This window comes from Nansenia antarctica, assembly GCF_963989245.1.
Source record: "Nansenia antarctica genome assembly, chromosome: 6".
In the NCBI taxonomy this organism is placed as follows: Eukaryota; Metazoa; Chordata; class Actinopteri; order Argentiniformes; family Microstomatidae; genus Nansenia; species Nansenia antarctica.
The window spans coordinates 16,431,084-16,455,802 of NC_137676.1; the positions used below are offsets into that span (position 1 = coordinate 16,431,084).

Sequence of the window (24,719 nt, forward strand, 5' to 3'; positions counted from 1 at the left end):
ACGCTGCATCACAGACACACACACATGCTGCATCACAGACACACATGCTGCATCACAGACACACACGCTACATCACAGACACACACACACGCTACATTACAGACACACACACTACATCACAGACACACACACATGCTGCATCACAGACACACACGCTGCATCACAGACACACACACACGCTACATCACAGACACCCACACTACATCACAGACACACACACATGCTGCATCACAGACACACACGCTGCATCACAGACACACACACGCTGCATCACAGACACACACACACACACACACACACACACGCTGCATCACAGACACACACGCTACATCACAGACACACACACGCTGCATCACATGATCACACACACACACACACACACACACACACACACGCTGCATCAGACACACACGCTACATCACAGACACACACACGCTGCATCACACACACACACACGCTACATCACAGACACACACACACACGCTACAGAACAGGCACACACACTATATCACAGGCACACGCTACATCACAGACACACACACACTACATCACAGACACACGCTACATCACAGATTCACAGACACACACACACGCTACATCACAGACACACACACAACGTTGGGAAGAGAGGGGCTCTGAAGGTTCTCATGGGGAAAAAAAAGAAAATCATTCTTTGAGTTCTCTCAACCTTTCTGCTTGAGAAAAGGACACACATGCTCACACGCACGCACGCACGCACCCAGCCACCCACCCACGCACGCACCCACCCACCCACCCAGCCACCCACCCAGCCACAGATCTTTCCAGTGCTTGTTCCCTTTCCCAAGACTACAGGCACCAAAGGGGTGTTTCCACAAGGCCCCAGCTGAATGGAGAACAGAAAGTCACAGTTTTTCCATTTTCCATTGGAGGACCTGAACATCCTCCTCTTGTTCCCAGTGTCCATTCATTCATCTGTTCACGTTTAGGCCTCGAGTCAATCAATTCATCGACCTCTGGCTGGACCAGGAACCCTTGTCATCAGTAGGCTGTGTGTGTGTGTGTGTGTGTTCGCGAGGGATGGCGAGTATAGAACTAACCTTGGTGGGAAAGGGTGTGTGTAGGAACCCTTGTCATCAGTAGGCTGTGTGTGTGTGTGTGTAGTGTGTCTTAGCAGCCCCCCCCCCAGCCCATCCTCCCGCTGCCTGCGGACCACCACAAGGTCAGAGAGGAGCAGCAGTGGCCGAGCTCCACGGGAAAGACCGCCGCGTAGAAAACAACACAGGCTCCCATCTGCTTCACATGGGTGTCACGGCGTAAAAACATGTCCCATGGTGGCGTAGTGGATTAAGTGCTGACCATGTACCGCAGGGATCCGGTTCGATTCCAGCCGCGGACATATCCTGCATGTCATCCCTTCTCTCTCTCTCACCCATCCTTCCTGTCATAATCTCTACTGTGTCTGTCATTAAAAGGAAAAATATGAGTGGGACTGCCCCACTCAGAAAAAAACAAAAAAAAAACATGTCCCTACCTTTTAATGTGTGCATGTACGCATTCCAACCACCGCTGATGTGTTGTATGTCAATTGGATTGTAATTAAATTGAAGGGGGTGAGTGTGGGGGGGCACAGGGACTAACAGGAGTGTGTCATGGCCTGTAAACAGGGACATGGTAATCAAGTAATCAAGGTACAAGTCCTCCACAGGGTGAGTCATGGTGGCCCAGGGAGAGAGGGCTTCTCTGGGGGAGGAATCTGTCAGGGCCTGGGCCACGTCGCTGGAGCATCCGTCACATCCATCACGGAGACGTACTCCACCACGCGCCGCCGTTCAGGCTGACACACGATGGATGGGCTCCTGGGGGATTGAGACCTTTATGGATGCCGCTATGGGGGGATGGGGAGGTGGGTGTTGTCTGAAAGGCCCCCCTCCAACCTTCAGGCTCACCTCGTGTAGGCGCACAGACACAGACACACACACAGAATGACACACACACGCCTTTGTGAAGGCAATAAAAGACAGCGAGTAGAGTCATTTACCAAGATGAATCATCCTCATTACGCGCTGGAAATTACAGCCACGAGAGAGAGAGAGAGAGAGAGAGAGAGAGAGAGAGAGATCTGTTCCCGTTGAAGTGACACACAGGAGGACGGTTGTACAGAACAGATCTGACATCAAACCCAGATGTAGATCGGGTACAGTAGAACCATAACCGCTGCTGAATACCAGTCACCAGTCTGGCCCGACAGCAGGCCAGCCATCAGTACTCAGACACAGAAGACCCATCAGTACTCAGACAGGCGAGCGTCGTCGACGAAACGGTCTCACAGACGGAGAACAAAAGCAGCGAAACACAGAGCCCTTTCAGACCGGTGACCGTGTGAGGAAGCAGAGTAGGAGCGTGGCCCGGCTGAAGGGGCCGTACTGAGGTGGAACCGGACCACAGCCGTAGCGCTGACCCAGCATCACGGCTGCTTGATTACACGCCACAGACACAGACCCCAAAATCAATGGTGACAACAACTTGGCCTTTTGCCTCAGTCTCAGTCTGAGCGCTTTATGTCCAATCGGCGCGGTTTGCCCTTAACCCCCAATTAACCCCGGCCTTGCCCGCCTGATCCCCGGATAATGACCGACAGATTAGCTGCATCTGGGATTAGCCGCATTTAAATAAGAACAATAGTGTGAGGGGGATTACACACGCACACGCGCACGCACATGCACGCACACTGTCAACTATATATGCCATAACAGTTTGATATACAAGATGTAGAGGGCCTAGAGTGCCGCCTTTGAAAAGACCATGAAGATGTTATTATTAGGCTATATTTAGCCTACCATCAATGTCAGGCTTTGCAAACAGCTGGCCGTACTCTCATCTCAACTGTGTATCTGTCCTATACCAGCCCGGAACAAAGACTCCACTGTGGCATTATGACTAGATCATATCTGCTGATTGTTGCTAAACGAGGAGCCAGATTCCAAAGCTGTTTCACTCATCCATCACCAGCTGTATGCAGCTGTACGTGAAGAGTAGACGGCATCAAATTACATTCGGATTTGATGTATTCAACAAGCGTATGTCTGATCTGGGAGCAGGACTGCAGTGCTAAGACTCTCTGGGCTGCACTGGATCGTTATTGCCCCCGCGTTCTGCACCACCACCCGTCGTCTGCAGGGGGCAGGGGGGACGGGGGGTGGGGGCAGAGGCAGTGCCAGGATCAGAGGTGCCAGTTATCTCTGTTTCAGCGGCGCGGTCGGAGCTCCAGCTGCTCCGGTGGCTGCCTCCCCTCTGTAATTGGTGCGCTGGCATCCAGGGTGACGCTGTGAATTATTTAAGACTTTGGGTGAGGTGGTGAGACTGCAGCAGGGAGGAGGAGGAGGAGGAGGAGGAGGAGGAGGAGAGGAAGCAAGTCCAACATGTGCCTGCATGTATCCCCATCACTCCCATGCACTTAAACATCAGGCAAAGAGAGAGAGAGAGAGAGCAGCGAACCTGACAGAAAATCCTGACACAACCACATCCCCGACCTTTGTTAATTTGCTGAGCACAAAGTCTACTCTACAGGATGTGTGTGTGTGTGTGTGTGTGTGTGTGTGTGTGTGTGTGTGTGTGCTCTAAATAGAGAACAAGTGTGTGAATGAGTGGGCGAGAGAGAGAGGGCGAATGGGTGATAGACCTGGCGTTGTGTGTAGCCTGGATTAGGACACACAGGCCTCCCGTAAGCCTCTTTCCTGTTCACGGGCCCAACGCCGAGGCTGACGAACAAGCCATGCCTTTGACATTCAGAGACAAATAATGGCTGAAATAATGGGTGATAATGAGCTTTTTCCCCTTATTCAGACTAATACTGCTTACAGTATGCAACGGCCTTGACAAAGGCTGGGGCGCACAGAGAGAGAGAGAGAGAGAGAGAGAGAGAGAGAGAGAGAGAGAGAGAGAGAGAGAGAGAAAGAAAGAAAGAGAGAGAGACACAAGCAGTGGCAGTTATCAGCGTCTGACAGCGGGAATGAGGGAGGCAGAGAGAGAGAGAGAATGAGGGAAACAGAGAGAGAGAGAATGAGGGAGGCAGAGAGAGAGAGAGAATGAGGGAGACAGAGAGAGAGAGAGAATGAGGGAGGCAGAGAGAGAGAGAATGAGGGAGGCAGAGAGAGAGAGAGAGAGAATGAGGGAGACAGAGAGAGAGAATGAGGGAGGCAGAGAGAGAGAGACAATGAGGGAGAGAGAGAGAGAGAATGAGGGAGGCAGAGAGAGAGAGAGAATGAGGGAGGCAGAGAGAGAGAGAGAGAATGAGGGAGGCAGAGAGAGAGAGAGAATGAGGGAGGCAGAGAGAGAGAGAGAGAATGAGGGAGGCAGAGAGAGAGAATGAGGGAGGGAGGCAGAGAGAGGCAGAGAGTGAGAATGAGGGAGGCAGAGAGAGAGAGAATGAGGGAGACAGAGAGAGAGAGAGAATGAGGGAGGCAGAGAGAGAGAGACAATGAGGGAGGCAGAGAGAGAGAGACAATGAGGGAGAGAGAGAGAGAGAGAGAGAGAGAGAGAGAGAGAGAGAGAGAGAGAATGAGGGAGGCAGAGAGAGAGAGAGACAATGAGGGAGGCAGAGAGAGAGAGAGAATGAGGGAGGCAGAGAGAGAGAGAGAATGAGGGAGGCAGAGAGAGAGAGAATGAGGGAGGCAGAGAGAGAGAATGAGGGAGGCAGAGAGAGAGAATGAGGGAAGCAGAGAGAGAGAATGAGGGAGGCAGAGAGAGAGAGAGAATGAGGAAGGCAGAGAGAGAGAGAGAATGAGGGAGGCAGAGAGAGAGAGAGAATGAGGGAGGCAGAGAGAGAGAGAGAGAGAGAGAATGAGGGAGGCAGAGAGAGAGAGAATGAGGGAGGCAGAGAGAGAGAGAGAGAATGAGGGAGGCAGAGAGAGAGAGAGAATGAGGGAGGCAGAGAGAGAGAGAGAGAATGAGAGAGGCAGAGAGAGAGAGAATGAGGGAGGCAGAGAGAGGCAGAGAGAGAGAGAGAGAATGAGGGAGGCAGAGAGAGAGAGAGAGAATGAGGGAGGCAGAGAGAGAGAGAGAGAGAATGAGGGAGGCAGAGAGAGAGAGAATGAGGGAGGCAGAGAGAGAGAGAGAATGAGGGAGGCAGAGAGAGAGAGAATGAGGGAGGCAGAGAGAGAGAGAGAATGAGAGAGGCAGAGAGAGAGAATGAGGGAGGCAGAGAGAGGCAGAGAGAGAGAGAGAATGAGGGAGGCAGAGAGAGAGAGAGAGAATGAGGGAGGCAGAGAGAGAGAGAGAGAATGAGAGAGGCAGAGAGAGAGAGAATGAGGGAGGCAGAGAGAGGCAGAGAGAGAGAGAGAATGAGGGAGGCAGAGGGAGGCAGAGAGAGAGAGAGAGAATGAGGGAGGCAGAGAGAGAGAGAGAGAGAGAGAGAGAGAGAGAGAGAGAGTGAGAATGAGGGAGGCAGAGAGAGGCAGAGAGAGAGAGAGAGAGCGGGCGAGAAAGACAGCCAGAGAAAATACTGGATAATAATTCCCATTGTCCAGGGACATTTTGGACAACAAGCCCTAAATAGGAGAGCCATGTGTTCACACATCTGTGCTTAGGTGACATGGAGGACAGCTCCCCTGTCCAGATCCCCACTCCTCTATGAAGGGGATTAGATAGGAGGACAAGAGAGTTGGCCTCTGTAACCTAAAATTACCCTGATCCATCCACTCAGGTCACACCCTCCGCTCCCCTCCTCCTCTACTGTCCTCCCCAGCAGCTGTGGAGGAGATCAGCCCCCGAGCCAAGCGATGCTGCCCACTCGCCACAAGGCCATCACGACCCGCCACCCATCCCGGAGTGGTTCTTTTAAACCCCTGTTCCGACGCAAAAATCAGGATACAATCAGCAGGCTTTAGAGGCTTCAGCAAACACTAGAACAGCCATGGGTGGGGTCATTTGACCAAGTGAGTAGAAAAAAAAAATGTATGCACTCGATCAAATTTCAGAAGCGTCCTTTCATGACTTTTCCTAGATATGTGCGTTCTACCACCCAGTACCCTTACATTTCCAAACTCTGCATCAGGATAAGCTAGTATAAAGCTATTTTGCAGTTTTTCTGTGTAGGAGGCAGGCTAATTTACAAGAGGCGCCAACTAGTGGTCTTTGTCTGTAAGTAGCAGCTTCACATTCTAAGGACTAGACGAGGCTAAGAGTAGGTGAAATAGGCACGGCTGTTCTAGTGTTAAAGATCAGGAATCATTTGGTGAATGGAGAACAGCAGTTGCCCTCTGTCAATGTGAATAGTGAATAATGATGAGGGTTAGACTGATTTGAATGATTGACAGGGGCTTGATAATCCTGCCCAGTGGACAGCTCAGGTTGTTTCCATTCGAGCGCCAGACACCCTACTGCAGCACCAGACACCCTACTGCACCACCAGACACCCTACTGCAGCGCCAGACACCCTACTGCAGCACCAGACACCCTACTGCACCACCTGACACCCTACTGCACCACCAGACACCCTACTGCACCACCTGACACCCTACTGCAGCACCAGACACCCTACTGCACCACCTGACACCCTACTGCACCACCTGACACCCTACTGCACCACCTGACACCCTACTGCACCACCTGACACCCTACTGCACCACCTGACACCCTACTGCACCACCTGACACCCTACTGCAGCACCAGACACCCTACTGCAGCACCAGACACCCTACTGCAGCGCCAGACACCCTACTGCAGGGCCAGACACCCTACTGCAGCACCTGACACCCTACTGCATCACCAGACACCCTACTGCAGGGCCAGACACCCTACTGCATCACCAGACACCCTACTGCAGCACCAGACACCCTACTGCAGGGCCAGACACCCTACTGCAGCACCTGACACCCTACTGCATCACCAGACACCCTACTGCACCACCTGACACCCTACTGCACCACCTGACACCCTACTGCACCACCTGACACCCTACTGCACCACCTGACACCCTACTGCACCACCTGACACCCTACTGCACCACCTGACACCCTACTGCAGCACCAGACACCCTACTGCAGCACCAGACACCCTACTGCATCACCAGACACCCTACTGCAGGGCCAGACACCCTACTGCATCACCAGACACCCTACTGCAGCACCAGACACCCTACTGCAGGGCCAGACACCCTACTGCAGCACCTGACACCCTACTGCATCACCAGACACCCTACTGCAGGGCCAGACACCCTACTGCAGGGCCAGACACCCTACTGCAGCACCAGACACCCTACTGCAGGGCCAGACACCCTACTGCAGCACCTGACACCCTACTGCATCACCAGACACCCTACTGCAGGGCCAGACACCCTACTGCAGGGCCAGACACCCTACTGCAGCACCAGACACCCTACTGCACCACCAGACACCCTACTGCAGCTGCTAAACCGCTCATCTCTGTAGAAGAGGAGCCAGGGCGACAGGCAAACAGGAGGCAGGCCAGGTGGTGGTAACATGCTAAAGTTAACCAAACACACTCGGAAGCGCACACACACACACACACAGGTAGAGAACACACACACACACACACACACACACACACACACAGACCATAAACACACAAGACAAACAAGGCTAGCTGGGAATAGCTGTGGTGCCATGAAGCCCAGTGTAGCCGGTTCCACCGCAGCAGCCAGCTGCTCTGTCTGGGCTGTTCTGTCCAGCCAAGTGAATATTAATGACCCATAACAGTTCATATGAAATACAGAAACCAGTGCAGCCCAGTATGACCAGGGCAAACCAGTGCGGACCAGTAGGGGGCACTCACTCGGAGGCGGCCTGTGACCCTTCACCGGGTCAGTGATCCCTCAGGTCTGTTCTGGGACAGTCACGAGAGCTGGTGGCTTTGGGACTTGTCCTGACCTGAACCACCCCCTCCCCTCCCTTCCCCTCTCTCCCTCTCTCTCCCCGGCTGTTTCCCTCTGCCTCTTATCAGCCGCTGCAGTGAAGCGGCACCGAGCCAGAGAGGCTGCCTTGACTCAGCAACACAAACACCCCAGCCCAGACTAAACCACACAGCTCCTTTTCCCAACCTGAGGAGAAAAGAAAAGCCTTTGGCTCTTTGAGGCCTTTGTGCATCACCAAACTGTCAAGAGAAGACTGGAGTACAGTCTTACAGTTAGGGGTAAAAGGGAGAAGGTGTCTGAGGTACCGAGTATAGCTCCCTCTCAGCTACTATAAATCTCCAACACTGGAATAGAAATAAAGAAATATATTCAGGTTCACTTCTATTGGGCTCACTTTACAACCTACATCTAAAAGGAAGGATTAGGGTTTTCACTCGAGTCATTCGAGTCCAATGCCGTCCATTCACTACAGAACGTTACGTAAAGGACTGATGATGTGGAGCCATCATGTGAAAAGCAACCTGTGTCTGATGCACTGAGCTGCTAATGCAGGGGGCCATGCCTGGTAGACCCCCCCCCCCCACTAAGGTTGCACAATAAAGGATGTGGAGGACTACTGGTAATGCCTTCTAAATATAGTCCTTGCACTGTAACACTAACCCCTGTGCCCCCCCCCCCCCCAACCAACCATTACAGTATGTGACCCTCTCTCTACAGGGTTCACCAAGAGCTTGTAGTAGTTACTTAAGGGTGCTCTGGAGCTGCTCACTGCATAACGGCCCTGCTGGGAGAGAGGGAGTGTGCAGGAGAGAGAGAGAGGGGGGGGGGGGGGATGGTGGGCCGATAAGGATGATGCCGTCCGGCCGTGTCGAAGCGAGGGAGGGACTGCTGCAGAATGCGGGGTGTGGGCGATCACGTGATCCTGTCTCTGGTATCCATCACGGGGCACATGTGTGTGTGTGTGTGCGTGTGTGTGTGTGTGTGAGTGAGTGGGTGGGTGCAGCAGTGCTTTGATGTGTAGAAGCTGACCAACTGCAGCAAAAACAGACGTTAGCCATCGCTTGACAAGACCACTCCCACCCTCATCCATTCCCCCCCCCCCATGATGTCATCCCCATTAAAGCCACTTGGTATGCACAGCCATCGAGGCAAAGACCAAGATGAAGGCAATTTACATGTGTACTGGAGCCTCGCCCATGATGCAGGCTGGGTAGAACCCACCCTGTTGTCATCCTGTACAAGTAGGTCAATGACGGCGGCCATTTTGTCCGTGTCAGCGGGGTGGGTATGGCGGACCGGAACTCCTGTATGGAACGGGAGCTAGACGGGCTTTAGGCTCACATGTCTGAGCTGCATTGTTTCAGATGCAGCGTTTCCACCACACATAGGCCTACCTCAGGCACCAGCAGAGAATGTACATTCAGGAGCACTCGCCACTCTCGCGGAAGATATGTTGCACCAGCAGGGGGTGCTTAAGAGAGTAAGGGAAAATACCATGGGCGCCAATGGAGATTTTCCAAAAAAACAGCTTTATAAAACTGATTAATTAAAAAAGCTAAATCCGACTTATTTCCAAGGACAGTGTGTGTGTGAATGGGGGGTTTATATATATAAATATATACATTTAAAAATTACAAAATAAATAGAGGCAAATATTTATTTTTTTACAATACTCCATTGAGTCAGGAATTGGTCACAGGAACGGCTGTGCCATCAGCCATACTGCACAGAGCTAGTAGGTTTTACAATGAAAAGTCAAAAGTGTAAACTTGCATAGAGACGAAAGTGTTATTGTGACATTGTCTAGCCTATATTTCATTACCAGTGGAACGACAAATTCAGGAAAACTAAAAAGATCAGGTAAGGCGCACAGTAGTTTTTGAAGATGGATTGAAAGCTAGCTTCTTGTTGGCTGCATCACTTCAATGTCAACTGTCCTTAACGGCGCCTTGCTGAGGTGCGTGCTCGCTGCCACTGTGTCTTTTACTCCCTTGAATGGGAAAAGACGGGCAGCTGAAACGTCTGTTATTAGCAGGGCAGTGCCACGGGGGGGGGGAAGAGACACGCACGTGCACCAGGTTCCCTGATATGCAAATGGCCGACCTTTCCTCCCTTTGCCTCCGCTTCCCCCTCTGTGAGACGGGGGATCTGACAGGAGCTCTGTCAGCGCCACTCACGCTAAGCCTATTTTCCACCGACTGCGATACTGCTTGGCCCACTTTACAAAAACTCACGGGTGTGAAGAAGACGGAGTGGTTTTCACCACGTTATGCGTCACGGTAACACCGGAACAAATGCCGCACTGGAAGCAAGGGCTTTTGAAATGGAACTGCATTGAAACCTATGGAGCAATGTGCATTCAAGCATAACTCTACTGTATCTATTTAAAGGTTTGTAGTCACAGTACAGTTCAAGTATTAAATTAAAATATATGTCATAAGTCATTAGGCTGCCCTTCCATTTTCTCCCCTCTCAGGTCAGGAGTTGTTTGACCATTTCCCTCTAATAAGTCGGCTTGGCCAGGACTGTATGAGCACAGCAGATTGTCATGTGCTCTTAAATATGAGCGACACTCTTCCAGACCTCTGAATGGACCAGGCCTGCAGTTGATGTTATTCACACTGACAGAGTGCCTCAGTCCCATGTCACGGTATCAAGCCACCGCCGACCTCTGTGGCTCGGCTGGTCGAGCATGGCACTAACAACGCTTAGGTTGTGGGTTTGATTCTCGGTGGGACCATACGGACAAATATACGCACTCACTGCAAAGTAAGTCGCTTTGGATAAAAGCATCAGGGAGATGGCGTATATATTATATTAGCTAGCCTAATCGCCCTAACAGGTTTGACCAACTTAAGCTAAATAGTAAATGGACTGCACTTATATAGCGCCTTATTCCAAAGCGTTTTACAACGGCCTCTCATTCGCCTATTCATACACACATGGCGGCAAGCTACCATGCAAGGCGCCGGCCCGCTCATTGGGAGCAATTTGGGGTTCAGTGTCTTGCCCAAGGACACCGACACGTGGCCAGCCGAGGATCGAACCGACAAACCACCGACCTTGCGATTAGATTAGAGATTAGGACACTGGCCTATTTTGTCTGCGTGCTGCTTGCGTTGCAGGCAAAACTCAATGTACAAAGATAGGGCTGGCAGTAGCAGAGCAGAGCACAGCCAGTGTGGAAGCCGCAAGCGTGAGAGCCGCAGCAGTTCCGCCACGCACATGTGCTGCGTGTACGCAGGCGTGCTGTGTGTTTGAGAACTTAGGGCAGCCTCTGTGACCCACCTGAGGTCTGGAGGCCACAGGACAAGAGGACAACTGAGGTCTGTAGGCCACAGGACAACTGAGGTCTGGCAGGGCATTGATGAGGCCATGTTAGAGTCTGGTGTGTCTCCATCACTGCCCAATGGGATGTGACCAATGACCCACTTGGACATCTCCATTGTTGTTTTTTTCTATTTCAATCTCAGTGATCCAAGAGGAGGAATGTTGTTCTGTAACACAGGCTACCACAAAGACAAAGAGACACAATCTCACAATAAATTAAACAAATCTAAAATGCACACGGCCTGATTTAATCGCCCTTAGACAATACGCCCACATCCGAAACAGGAAGTCCAGAAACATTAGGCCAAAGTGCATGTAGAGAAGTGGTTAGAGGGGTGTTTGTGTGTGTGTGTGTGTGTGTGTGTGTGTGTGTGTGCTGTCACCATCCAGATCTCCAGCCCACGCCGGGAGAGAGACAGCCTCATTCCGCTGCCATGGTGTCATCACTATCACTGCATTCAGAGACACAACGCTTGATTTTATCTGCAGAGCACCGAGCACCCTGCCAAATACCAGCGTCCAGCGCAGTATGTGTGTGTGTGTGTGTGTGTAAGTACACAAGAGAGAGAAGGAAAGTGAGACCTGACTATTCCTTAAAACAGAACTGAGCTGCTGTGAGTAACAATCACTAATACATTTTTTTCATGAATGAGTTTCATGAATTAGCAATGTTCCACACTCAAAAAGAAGTGTTTGTCCTTGTACGTGAGAGAAAAAAAAAAGTCACCATGGGTTTCTCCCTCTCTTCTCACAGATTAGCATCCCACCCTGAGACAGGCCCATCTGTGAGATGCCTAGACCTAGAGACAGACAGAGAAAGAGAGGAAGGGAAAAAAGCCAAAGGCAGAGAACAAAGAAAGAGAAATAGCAAGAGGAGAGAGAAGACAAGAGCGACCGAAAGAGCGTGCGCCAGAGAGAGAGAGAGAGAGAGAGAGAGAGAGAGAGAGAGAGAGAGAGAGAGAGAGAGAGAGAGAGAGAGAGAGAGCACGGGACCAGATTAAAACTTCCAGGCAGAAAAGCCACGTGACCAGAGAAGGGAAACAGTGGAAAATCACAGAACACATCCCTCACTCTCTCTCTTTGCTACACTAGAAACAGTCCGACAACATTCTCCACAGCACCACAGTTCCACCAAGTAACCCAACAAGACTGACGCCGCCCGCATGCACCGCTGAGGGCAAAACGTGCACAATGGCAGCAATAATAGCTGCACGGCCCTAATAAACGTGCACAGCTGACATGATTGTGTTCTACTGTTGGGCTAAATGAGAGATATGGGGACAGCAACGACGACTATCTAATACTGTGCATTTCGTGACGTTAAACTCCAGATGCTTGGCTGGGCCCTCCAGACTGTGTGGAGCTGTAAATCAGCCTCTTTATAGGCCAGCAGGCACTCTCCTCTCCTCGGCATTACACACACAGGCCTACATCTACAGTACTTTATACATTAGGGATGCTCCGATCTGGATTTTTGGGGCCGATACCGATCACCGATTTTTTTCCTCAAGATCAACCGATACCGATTTTTTTTTAAATACATAACTGTAGGCCTACTGACTGGATAGCCTACATATTTTTTGCTTTTTAGACAAAAGTTTTGATCCATTAGGCACCAAGCAAACGCAGACCCATTTTTATGGCATAGTAAAGGTCTGGCCTATCACCCAGTTAGGGCCTGAAGCCCAAGTCAGTCGATATGGCTGTATAAAAGACATCATAAACGTGGCCTTCATGGTTTACATACTGTTACGTCCTCCTATGTTTTCTGTTCAGTTATCTGTCTTCCCCAGGGGAAAAAAAAAAAAAAAAAACGTTTTTTGCGATCGGCCATTTTTGCCGATCACCCATCGAGTCATTTGGAGTGAAATCGGCCGATTTAAATCGGTGGCCGATAAATCGGAGCATCCCTATTATACATCCCGCTGAATATCACTTGGGCTAAAAACTATGACTCTCTTACTAAGCAGGTGTAGGTCCATCTCACAAGCTGTAATATGGCCTACACATGGACACACACACACACACACACACAGTGTCCTCCACTGTCCAGTGTTGTGTCTGACACAACTGGGACGTCCACAACCTGATCAATTTCCCAAACTACAGGGAGTCTCATGACCATTTAAGGTCAATAAAGCGTGAAAGCGCCACTATTGCTGACCAATTACAAAGGGAACCACATGGGACCCAATCGATGAAGACGCCTCACGCTCCCAATCAATGCATCTGATCAGCTGCACCCCCTAGAGAAGAATCAGGAAGCACCAACATGATCAGGGCAGGCTTTCTATCAACCACATGTGTACGAAACCTGAAGACAGACAGAGAGGGCAATAATTGTGATGACAAAAAAACCTCATGGGAAAATTCAGCCAATAAATCGTTATTGATCATTATGGCCCTCAGCTGACCACTAGAGGGAGTGTTAGCATGTATCCATGGACCAGGCAGAGGATGATTTTCCTGTTCCACATCCTCTGGTCATCCTGTGTGTCCATGTCATGTCACACTCAGTGGAAGAGACCAATCCAACATCTCCCCTCCAGCATTCTATCACCTGCTTGCATGACATCATGTCTGTGTAAACATTCTGCAGTCTCTTAAGCTGTGTTTTACAAGACATCACTTGTCTAAACAATGCCTTAAGTCTGTTCCCACGAAAGACACACACACACACAACGAGGGTAGCCTCTTCCATCCTGTGGGAATATTTCACACACACACACACACACACACGCACACGCACACACGCACGCACACACGCACGCACACACTTCTCCCAGTGTGCAACAGCACACATCAGCTGTTCCCTGTCAGCAGCCCTCCTGTTGCACAGAGGGTGGGGAGCAGAGAGGTCACTTCACTGTCCTCGACCCACATGTACCACTGGGACAAACCTCCAACAGGTAGCCTACCTCTATGCACTCTGCGAGACCAGAGAGATACTCTCACACACTTTCGAACAGGCCAAAATAAATCAGACGGTTAGCCTACGACTACAAATGCGGGATTATAGTCCTAGGCTAATCTGTTCAATGTGAAACTGATGATAGGAAACAGCGACAAGCGAAAAAGGGCCAACCTGGTGCAACTTGGTACATGAGGAGCCCAGTCATGCTCACATGCAGTTCCCCTAAGCCTCCTGGGAGAGAGACAGGGTGATCATCATGTGCTGCAGTCGCCACAGGTCGGAAATAATGAGTTAATACCCATGCAGGGCCTAAGCTGCTGATAGTCCAGTGTCTGTACAACATTACACCAGCTTAGAGAGTTTATACTAGGCTGTCTCCGGGAAGACCGAGAGTACAGTATGCTTGTAACAAAATGTCTGATCTAACAGAACAAAAAAGCATCTCTCCACATCAGTGACTACTAGGCTAGGGTAATGTTTGTCAACATTTCAGCCCTCTAAACCATTTAATGTTCAGTGGGAACCCATTTACAACTGAGCGTTTTCCCAATAGCAGTCCAGCTGATTGACAGCTCCCCGTAGACGTGTCCATTATGCTGTCATGAAGTGCGAACGCTCGCTGACAGCAGAGGAGCGAGGACTTCCTGTCATGCATCAGCCCTCTAATGGAAATCATTCTAGGGGAATGCAACCAGTGTCTCGTCAAAGAGATCCTGAAGACTCATCGACACACAGAGTTGGGATTCGTAAAGGGTCATATGGATGAAGCCTTAAGGTTGACGGCACGTAGATGCTCCACACAGGTAAAACAAGACTCACCTGTTTTAACCACCATTACTGCATATCTAAGCTACCAATACCATGACTGTTTTGTTGTACTGCAATTAAACTGGACCCCATAAGAAATGGAGGCTAAAATGATTGACAACGTGAAAACGTTGCTTTAGCCAGACACTTTTTTTTTTGGGGTTACCTGAAGTTCACACCAGGCTACTTCCACCCAGGTGTCGGTGTCTAGGCCCTTGTAGACAGTCTTGAAGGACCCTCTCCCGATCTCGATATCGAACTTGAGAAACCTGCCCCCCGGGGAGGTGGCGACCGCCTCCACCTCCTCCTCGTTCTCCTCGCTGGCTGCCTTGGCAGCACTTTTGCCGCCATCGTCGACGACCGACGCAACATTTAATTTCTCGCCCACTTTCTCCTTCTCCTCGTCGGCGCTGGCGCTCTCCGTCGCGCTGTCTTTCTGCCCCCCTTGGCTCTCGGTGCTCGATCCCTCCTGTATCCCCCCAGGGCGGGCCCCCCCCACCCCCAGTGTCCGGTCCACTATGGTGCGCAGGTTGATGTTGAGAATCTTACTCCTACTGTTGTCACACTCAGGAGCCTCGAAGGCCTGAAGTTCGTCTGAGTCCGAGAACCACATACTTCTCCTGATGAACCGTTGACGCATGATCCTCTGGTAGTTGGACGGCGGGTACGCGCTGGGGTCGCTCCCGCCTCTCGTCACCACTTCCGAAGTAGTGTCCATATTATTGACGTTTCCGTCGCTGATGGTCTCATAGATGTTGATGTTGTTGAGTTCACATTGAGAGTTAGGAACGGATGGGTATTTAAATCCCGAGGGAGCCTCGGAGTTGGACTCACTACTGCCCGGCGACTCCATGACGATTCAAACTGTTGGGATTCACTTCTGACGTTTCCAGATCATGTTTGGAGAGGAGAGGAGAGGGAGCTGAGTACCTGCAGCGGCCGCCCGGTGACGCACTCCGTCAGCACGGGGGGGGGGGTCAGAGACGCGATGTCACGAAGCAGCACATCCCAATCTGGACATCGGTGGGGGGAAAAAGAGAGACAGTGTCAGCTAACAGTTTTTAAAAGAAGCGAATAATAATATTTAACATTAAATTATAATGGGACTCTAGCTATTCACTGATTAAGCCATCTGGTTTTATTGTAAGCTGGCTCAGACAGTCGTGGTTCACATTCACAAGTTACATTATGAGGAATAAAAAAAAACATCCAAGACAGAAAAAACACACCGGAAAATAATTCAAAATCAACATCAGGTGCACATCAATCAATCGCCCAGAGTGTGCTGATTGATGAGCAATGTGACAGACACGGTGTGGTTGGCTGGCTAGTATTAGTGAGAGAAGCTTGTTTACTGACAGACCTTTAAATTCCTGAGACCACTGCTGGTGCGCTAACGAATAAATGACCGTTTTTTTTACCAGCCAGCAAGCTAACGTTCATTAGTTAGGTCAGGTGACTGTCATCGTTGACAAATCGATCAATGAAAAAAGCATTCACAGTTACATAAAAGTCAAACAGGACTGCAGATATTACTTACGCGGTTTTAGCGACGAGGTTTTGGTGGTGGTGGTGATGCCGCTGGCTAGGAAGCTAGCTCGTACTAGCAAACACCCAACTACGACGAGACAGCAAAAATAGATGCTTTTCAGTCAACTACCTGCAATTGCAGGTGGTAAATGAAAGAAAACAAAACTAGAAAAAAAATGTAGCCCGTCAAATGTTCAACCGGCAACCTTGCATCCCCTCTCCATCGACTGTGTGAACTACGACGTAGACGCGTGGAGCTGGCTAGTCGTCACCATGGCTCTGGAGAACATCTTCTTTGCCTGGTCATGCTAATTGAACGTCGGATGTAATCACCTCAGCAATGTAATTAATGACAACAACGTTACGGGTTGTTTAATGTTCCACATCTTCAAGACAGTCATTCAGAGCAGGCTTAATAAGCAACCCGCTTGTACTAGTAGGTCCCAGTCCACGAACACTTCTGTGCGTCGGCTCCACGCCCCTGGTAACGACTGAAGGACCACCCATTTAAAGCGCATGTTCGAGACCTCCTGCTGCCGGGTGACAACAGAGGAGGGGGATAGACCCTCGCGGAGTGACGCGCCACGGTGGCCACGCCCCCTCTACCGGCGTACGGAAGAAGTGTGGTTTCCAATGGGGGTTTCCAGTGGGGGACAATTTTTGGGTGAGGGTGGGGGGGCTGTTAGGGGTCGTTTACGGTTAAGGGTCGCTAAGGTTAGGGGGTCGTTTCTGCAGACCAAAGATTGTGTGTAATGAATGAATGAATGAATGAATGAATGGTCTTTATTGTCATTGATATAGTACAGGTACCATACAACGAAATTTGGGAGGGGGGGCTCCCCTGGTGCTAGGAGAAAAAAAACTAAAAACTAAAACTAATCTAGATATACTGGCAGGTGAATACCAAAGGGGCACAACGCCACAAGTAGGTTGTCAGGTGGTGGAGGCAGAAACCTCCAGACCTGCAACCCCAACACCGCTGGATTAAATCAGGCTGTATTTTTTTTCTTTTTTTTTTTCTTTCTTTTTTTGCTAATTGTTGTTGCTTATGCTAATATTTGTTAATGCCTTCCCCTGCTAATGCCTACTCTGGCACAGCCAAATAATAAGTGCCAAGTTCCTTGGTCTGTGGAAACACAGACTTGAGCCCTTAAGTCTCTCTCTCTCACACACACACACACGCACACACACACACACACACACACACACACACACACACACACACACACACACACACACACACACACGCACACACGCACACATGCACACATGCACACACACACACACACACACACACACACACACACACACACACACGCACGCACACACAGTTCTAAATACCAAAATGCAATAACAACTGTAATCCTTTAAATAATTGCCTGAGTCACCTCACTTGAATCCCAGGAACCGACTGTGAAGTATAATAGGATTAATGGTACAAATCTGATTACTGAAATTAAAATCCAGATCATAATTTATTACTGAACGTTTGAGCAAAAATAAAAGGACAACTTTGCATTGAGCCAATACAATGTCATATCCAATTGCCTTGAGATAACCCAAAGTACCCTAAAAATCTGAAACTCAAACACAGACTGGATCTAAAACTAACAAGACAAAAACATTTGCATATTGAATGTACAGTACGTTACACCGAAAAGAACAAACATGCTATAGTGTAAATAGTCTTCTAGGGACTGTATAGGAGCAAAGCACAAACCTTTGGCTGCATTGTATGACACTTGATGTACAGTATCATAATGTGGATCAATTCCTATACAGTATTGCATGCCTGCATTATTGCGTGTATGAATTTTTGGTCTAACAAATTGGCCTTTCCTACCGTAGTTGTATGCCTCAGCAAAAAAGAGACATTAAAGCAGGGTGTTAAACTTGTTTTAGTTGCAGCCCGCAGTGGACCAAATGCAACCTAAGCTGGACTGTAAAAAAAATAAAAATGTTTTTGTTAGTAAAACTAAATGAATGAACTGTGCTGTGGGCACCGGCGCCTCATATTATTACAATAGGCTACTCGATCTTATTGTAGCCGAAACTCTCAGCCTACACGCAATGCCTAATTTCCACAGTGCTCTAATGTAGGTGAACGAACTTAATTGCTATTTTCCCTTTTCAAAGCTAATCTCTCCTTTTTTACTCAAATCGTCCCCGGGCTGATTGGACCACCCGAACGGCCGAATGTCTTTTTTTACAATTGGGCATTGAGAGTCAGTAATTTACTGCTCATAGAATTAATATAATTCATTCAATACCCATGCCATACTACATAAGACTTGGATAAATGTTAAATAAATAAATAAAATAAAAACGATTTGAATGTCACGTTGATTATGATGATTATGATAGAGGAAGGTTTGGACCAGACAGTTATGTTTTAGAGGGGTGGGGGGGATCAGGCTACTAATTACTGGACAGTGGACACGTTGTCCCAAGATCGGTGGATGATCCCCCCCCACCCCCCACCCCACCTACAGCCCACCGCCTTCAGCAGCAGTTGTTCCCAATTTGTATGCCTTTCTTCTTAGGTTCGCAGCGTCCCCGTAGGCTATTTTGGACTTAGGTGTTGTCATCGATCATTATGGAAATGAACGCGACTGACGATAGAGAAAGTGGAGGGGAGGTAAGCGATGCGCCCGGACCGTTAATTTTACAAAGTCTTGTGTTGCATGGTAGAAAACTAGCACCCTAGCTGACTGCTTGGAAATGACGAGGCAACATTGTCACGATATTAATGTTTTTCAGACAGTCGTTTGACGATTATTAACAATGTAACTTTAACCCGCTTAGATCTGGTGTTTATTTCCCCTAATACATTGTTACATTTCCCTCTAAACCGAGCTTATTTGCTACAATGCCCAGTGGTTGCCATGGATTCGCATGGGCGAAGTTTATGGGCTGCGGGCTTAAAAAAGAGGCGGGGAATGTGAGATTCAAAGGACAAGCACAGCGATTACGCACTGTTCTGCTGTGTATATATTCTCTTGCCTAGAGAATCTAATTTATAATACAAGACAGAGAACATTATGAAATACATCACAGTAAACTTTTATTCCAGTGGAGATCTTGCCTGCTTCCAAGATGAGATCTGATTCAGGAATATAGATCTTTGAATGACGCATGTCTCATGTAATTCGAGATTAGATGACCATGATCATCATCTATTCTGACACCATGTTGTGCTAAACATAGGCAGAGACAAACTGTGCTGTATTACATTGGGTTATCATCGACGGCTGGGGAGACAGAGAGATATTGTGGATGCGAGGTTTGGTCATGGGCTGTCTAGTGTGAGGAGTCATGTAGATGGCCACATGATTAAACAAAGAGGATGAACATGCTCACTTCCCACTACCTCCTGTCCTGTCAAAGGAAGGGTGAAATGAAGTTTGTTTACCATGAATTTCCATAAAACTCCCAAGAAGAAGAAGAAGAAGAAGAAGAAGAATAAGAAGAATAAGAGGAAATGAGAAGATGCTTTTCAGATCACCAAAATCTACAGTGAGGAAGAATCTGGTGATGAAGAGAGAGAGACAGTCAGTGAATGACATAGAGGCCCGCGCTGAACTGAAACGGTTGCTGGACATTCCCCTTTGCCTGGTTCGGGTGACAGTCTGGAGCATTGTAGGCACCTGAGTGGCCCTGTGAATAATGAATGCTCCCATTGTGTGCCATGTCGTCTCTGCAACAATGTGTCAATAACAAATGATCTCACCCTCTCCCTTTTTCGGTTAGCCTGTGTGTTCAGATTTAGCAAAAAGCAGTTTGGTTTGCTTTGTATTTTACATCCATTTATGGGGGTCGATGGGTTGGTAGGTTTCGATCATAAGTTGTTCAATCAAATGCAGTCTTTCATAGGCCGTTTATTTGAACCATAGCGAGTGTTTTTGGTGAGGTGGTTGCAGTTCCATTTTCCAAGTTATTAGGATGTTTAGAGCTGCTCCCAAAGCAATAACACCTTGCAGAGGGAGGAAATGAGTTTCACTGTGTCATCTTAATGGTCTGTCCCCTGTCCCTCTTATGGCTCCATCCTATTATTTCAGAGAAAGCGTGTGTGTGTGTGTGTGTGTGTGTGTGTGTGTGTGTGTGTGTGTGTGTGTGTGTGTGTGTGTGTGTGTGTGTGCGTGCGTGCGTGCGTGTGTGTGACCGTCTCTGCTCTTCTCTCCTGGGACTGTCACAGCCCAGCCATTAAGAACCGAATGGAATAACTTTACACTCGATAAAATGAACGATTGATGTCATTTACAATGCATGTGTTCCCACAGAGGAAGTCAATAACGACCGAGGGGCGATGTTGTAAATTGCTTCCATTAAAGCCTGAATGTTCTCTTAGAAGACTACTGACTTTTTTCTGCAAGGGAAACTCTCTGTGCTTCACTATAGCACTTCTCTCGTGGCCATTAGACAGCCCCACTGCTCTGTACTGTACTCTGGGACAGCAGTGTTTGCATCTGTTTTCAGGGGCAGAAGAAGAACTAAAAGCCCTTCAGAGAATCATGGAAATTAGATTTATACAGTTGGGTCGATCCCTCCGCTGGACCTGCGCCAGAGTTTGAGGTGAGGAGAGAGAATAGGAGGCTTATGGAGACATGATGGATGGGGAACAGAGAGAAATGCTGATGCAGAGTCAAAGAAGGAGAGAGAGAGTGCAAAGAAACACACACTGCACCCTCAGATACAACGCTTACACATACACACACACACACACACACACACACTCTCTCTCTCTCTCTCTCTGCAAGTCAAATGAGGACATGGTTAAAGAAAGTCATCTCTATGCATGGTGAATGCATCAGGTGCTGTAAGTATTGCTGTAAGGACCCTTCTCTGTGATCAAACAGTGTGTCTCTGGTGGGTGAATTCACACGGCACGAAGCAAACAGTGCTTCTAGCAGCCGTGTATGACCTGCCCCTCCGTCTGTGGGGACCAGGACCAGAATAGTCTGGCAGCTTAGACAGTATAACAGCGATAGATTATGCATAGCTGCAGAGAGATGCTGGTCTGGGGGTGGTGGGAGTGGGGGGGTGGTGGTGGTGGTGAATGAGTTCACGTCCCACAGTGTGGATTTGTTTTTTGTCAGAGTCAGCCCAAAATGTAGATGAGCTTACTTGTAGGGGAATGATAAAGCACGTCCGAACAGGGTTTGAGGTTTGGGTCCACGCCACCATTGGATAGCAGTGGTGAGTTAATGGGGTACAGGGACTTCTAATCGCAGGGACTGCAAGCCAGACACTGTAGGCTATAGGCTGATAGGGACCTACTGTAGCAAATCAAGTCCTGCAGCTGGGCTGTAACCGGCTGGAGGATGTTACACTGTAGTTTATAGTCTGAGGTGATCAGTGATAACTGTAGATGGATATTTCCATTCACACCGGAAGGATGGAGCGGGCGGGGGCGGTGTCGAGAGGGGGATGCGGTGAACAACTGCAACACCAGCTTGATTTCCTTTGAGCTTTATTACTCACCTGCGTGGGCAACGGTCTCTGACTCTCTCTGACTGCTGCAGAGGTACCTCTGAATCCATCCATGTCAATTAGGCCTACATCCGTCTATACCCTGGAGGAGGTTTCCTCTCGCTTTACATCGTGACACCCCCCCCCCCCCCCCCCCCCCTCCAGGCAACAGTTGTTTGATGTACTATCATACTTTGTCAACAAAGGATGAAGTAAGCAGCGTTTGTTCAGGGGGGGGGGGGGGGGAGCTCTTTGTTTGGTGGGGGATGACAATATCTGTATTAAGCTTTCTTGTTTTACTCTCTTTTTTCGATTCAGTGACTGCCGCATTGAAACATTGTGTGTCGTCTGTACAATAAAGACTTTCAAACTCACTCTCTCATTCTCTCTCTTCCTTTCTCTCTCTTTCTCTCTCGCATTACAGAGGGATTGTGCGTTGAATAATTCATCACAAAATAAGCATCAAACAGCCACAACAGGACCACTAGATCGACTTAATGAGACCCTCAGATTTGGGTCGGGCAAATTGGCAATAAATGAAGCAACAGTGGCTGAGTGATTGATTGCTATGCTGCCTCTCAAGGCCTACAACCAAAATGTCAAAGTACAACAAATATGTGTTGTTGTGACTATGTTTTCTTGTCAAACAAGAGTGCTATTCAAATACAGCAACTGCATCCGTCTTTATCTTTAATAAAAAAGTGAAGTGTGTGTTGTGTCTACACACATACACACACACACACACACACTTGGATGCGTGCCATTGGTCAAGAGTGCCAAATGACCAACCCGAGGCTGCATCGCAACTCCTCTGTTTGAGTGTGAACCAGGCACGCTACAAAAGACTGCAGCGTCAGCCTGCTTAAGAACAGCCTATACAACCTGTGATCAGACACACAGCCCACATTATCTCAGTCAGGCCCTATCGATTAAAGTATAAGGTCTGACCTTGAACGCCCTCTCTCCGGTCGGCTCAGAGCCGGTTGTCAGAGCCAGGACAACGTCAGACCCTGGCAGGTTCTGTCGCTATCTCTCAAGGACGGGACGACGCTCGGGCGACATTTTCTTCCCACTTGTTTTGGAACACGGAGGGCATGTTTTGAACAGCTGCGTGTTCGTTTGCGTGGGTCGGTGCATCTATTGGGTTAAGGATCTGTGTCATTTGGTCTCGTCCTCCTGGTGTGTTCTATCTGTGAACAACGCGCAGGGATGTGCACATGAGGGCTTCCCAGCCAGATATGGGTCAGTGTGCCACGCCCCATAAAGCACAGGTGTACTTAAGGGGATTAAAGTGGAGCGGTCCCCCTCGCAGGACTGGGAACCTCATCACAATAATCACTGCACCCTCAACCCTCATGCATTAGACTGATGGATGACCAGAGCCTCCAGGCTTATGCTGCAGACAGGTGGATGCTAGTGTCTGCAGTATCAGCAGACAGCATTTGCAGAATACACCCCCCCCCCCCCCCCACCCCTCCTCCACCTCCCTCTCTATCACTCCCTCTTCTCACCCCCACTCTCGCTCTCTGGAATTTGGGGTTGGGTGTGTTACTGCACCATGTCTCTCTGCAAGGAGGCATGGTAATTCAGCTGAGCTCTGTGGTAAATTAGAGGGCTCTCCTCTCCTCTCTCTAAAACAAAAGCTCTCTCTCTCTCTTTTTTTGGTTCAGGAACCACCCTTTCCGCTGTCTCTATCTATTCCTGGGGCAGAAGGGAACAGGAAAGATGGCTTTGGGCTTCATCATCACTGACAGTTTAAACTACCCTACTACTGTTTCTCCTGTCTTTAGGGTTAGGGTTAGAAATGTATTGATTGTAAGCCGCTTTGGAATAAGGCGTCTGCTAAATGCCAAAAATGTAAATGCCATTGTCCACCACGACAAAGGAAGAGCAGTTTGGTTGTACTGATTGTTGGATTCAGTATTGCTTCAGATGCAAATAGGTTGCAGGGTGAAATGTGAAAGGTTTCACATTTCGCTGGAATGTTCCATGCAATAGACCAATAGGCCTGTATTGAACGGCAGTTTATTCAAATGCTCTGATGTGAACGTTTTTGTTCCTCACAGATTGGATCCTCACCCCCTAGGCGTCAGCGAGATTTCAACATGACACAAACTAACGAACAGTAATGTCATTCACAGTAACAGTAATGATGATATGTCTTGGGACAACCTGGTCTTGCTTACATTTACATTTGACATTTTTGGCATTTAGCAGACGCCTTTATCCAGTGTGACTTACACTTACTTAGACACATTTATTTGTTGTATCATCTATCCATCAGTCATCGCAAGAAAGCTAATCTCTGCTCGGGCCAGCGGCCATTGGCAGTCATAATCCTAGAAAAAAAGAAGTAATTTTTTTGTGGTTAATATACAGTCGAGAAACTGAACAGGTTTCTGCTTCTCTGGCTGGCACTCAAAAACCCCATGGTCCGAGTATTCGTCACCGGTGTGTGTTTGTCAACAGTTGTTCCTGAAATGTAAATAAGCGGATAAGAGTCCAGGATAACTGGGTGAAGGGCTGGGAGGGGGGGCGTGCTTCAGGGAAACGAGAGAGAGAGAGATGAGGTTATAGTTGTGGATCTGCACTTTGCCAAGAGGAAGGAGATCCATTTTGTATCCATTTCCACCTGATATTAATAGAAGGGCCCCATTTGTCAGTGTTGCATAGCCTGCCCACATAATAATAATGGGTCCATTTTGACCATGTCTTAATGGCGTTCTGGTCTCATCTCCTCTCATGTGCCAGGCAACATGGAACATGCTCTCCTGTGGGTTGTGCTGCAGTAATTCAATGATCATAATCATATTACCA

At 48.9% G+C, this 24,719-nt stretch overlaps 2 protein-coding genes across 2 annotated transcripts in view; one reads left to right on the forward strand and one right to left on the reverse strand.

Moving 5' to 3' along the window:
* The window catches only part of LOC308160335 (serine/threonine-protein kinase WNK2), a gene marked incomplete at both ends in the record, with an annotated part of 54,824 nt that extends 39,068 nt beyond the window's left edge, over nucleotides 1–15,756 (reverse strand). Inside the window, one exon of the mRNA XM_080534252.1 lies at nucleotides 15,070–15,756. Coding sequence (XP_080390378.1) covers nucleotides 15,070–15,756 — 687 coding nt within the window. The remainder of the gene's footprint in view (nucleotides 1–15,069) is intronic.
* Nucleotides 15,757–18,988: 3,232 nt separating this feature from the next.
* Nucleotides 18,989–24,719, forward strand: part of LOC308159492 (ninjurin-1) — a gene marked incomplete at its 3' end in the record, with an annotated part of 8,696 nt that continues 2,965 nt past the window's right edge. Inside the window, exon 1 of the mRNA XM_080533289.1 lies at nucleotides 18,989–19,071. Coding sequence (XP_080389415.1) covers nucleotides 19,030–19,071 — 42 coding nt within the window. The 5' untranslated portion in view covers nucleotides 18,989–19,029. The remainder of the gene's footprint in view (nucleotides 19,072–24,719) is intronic.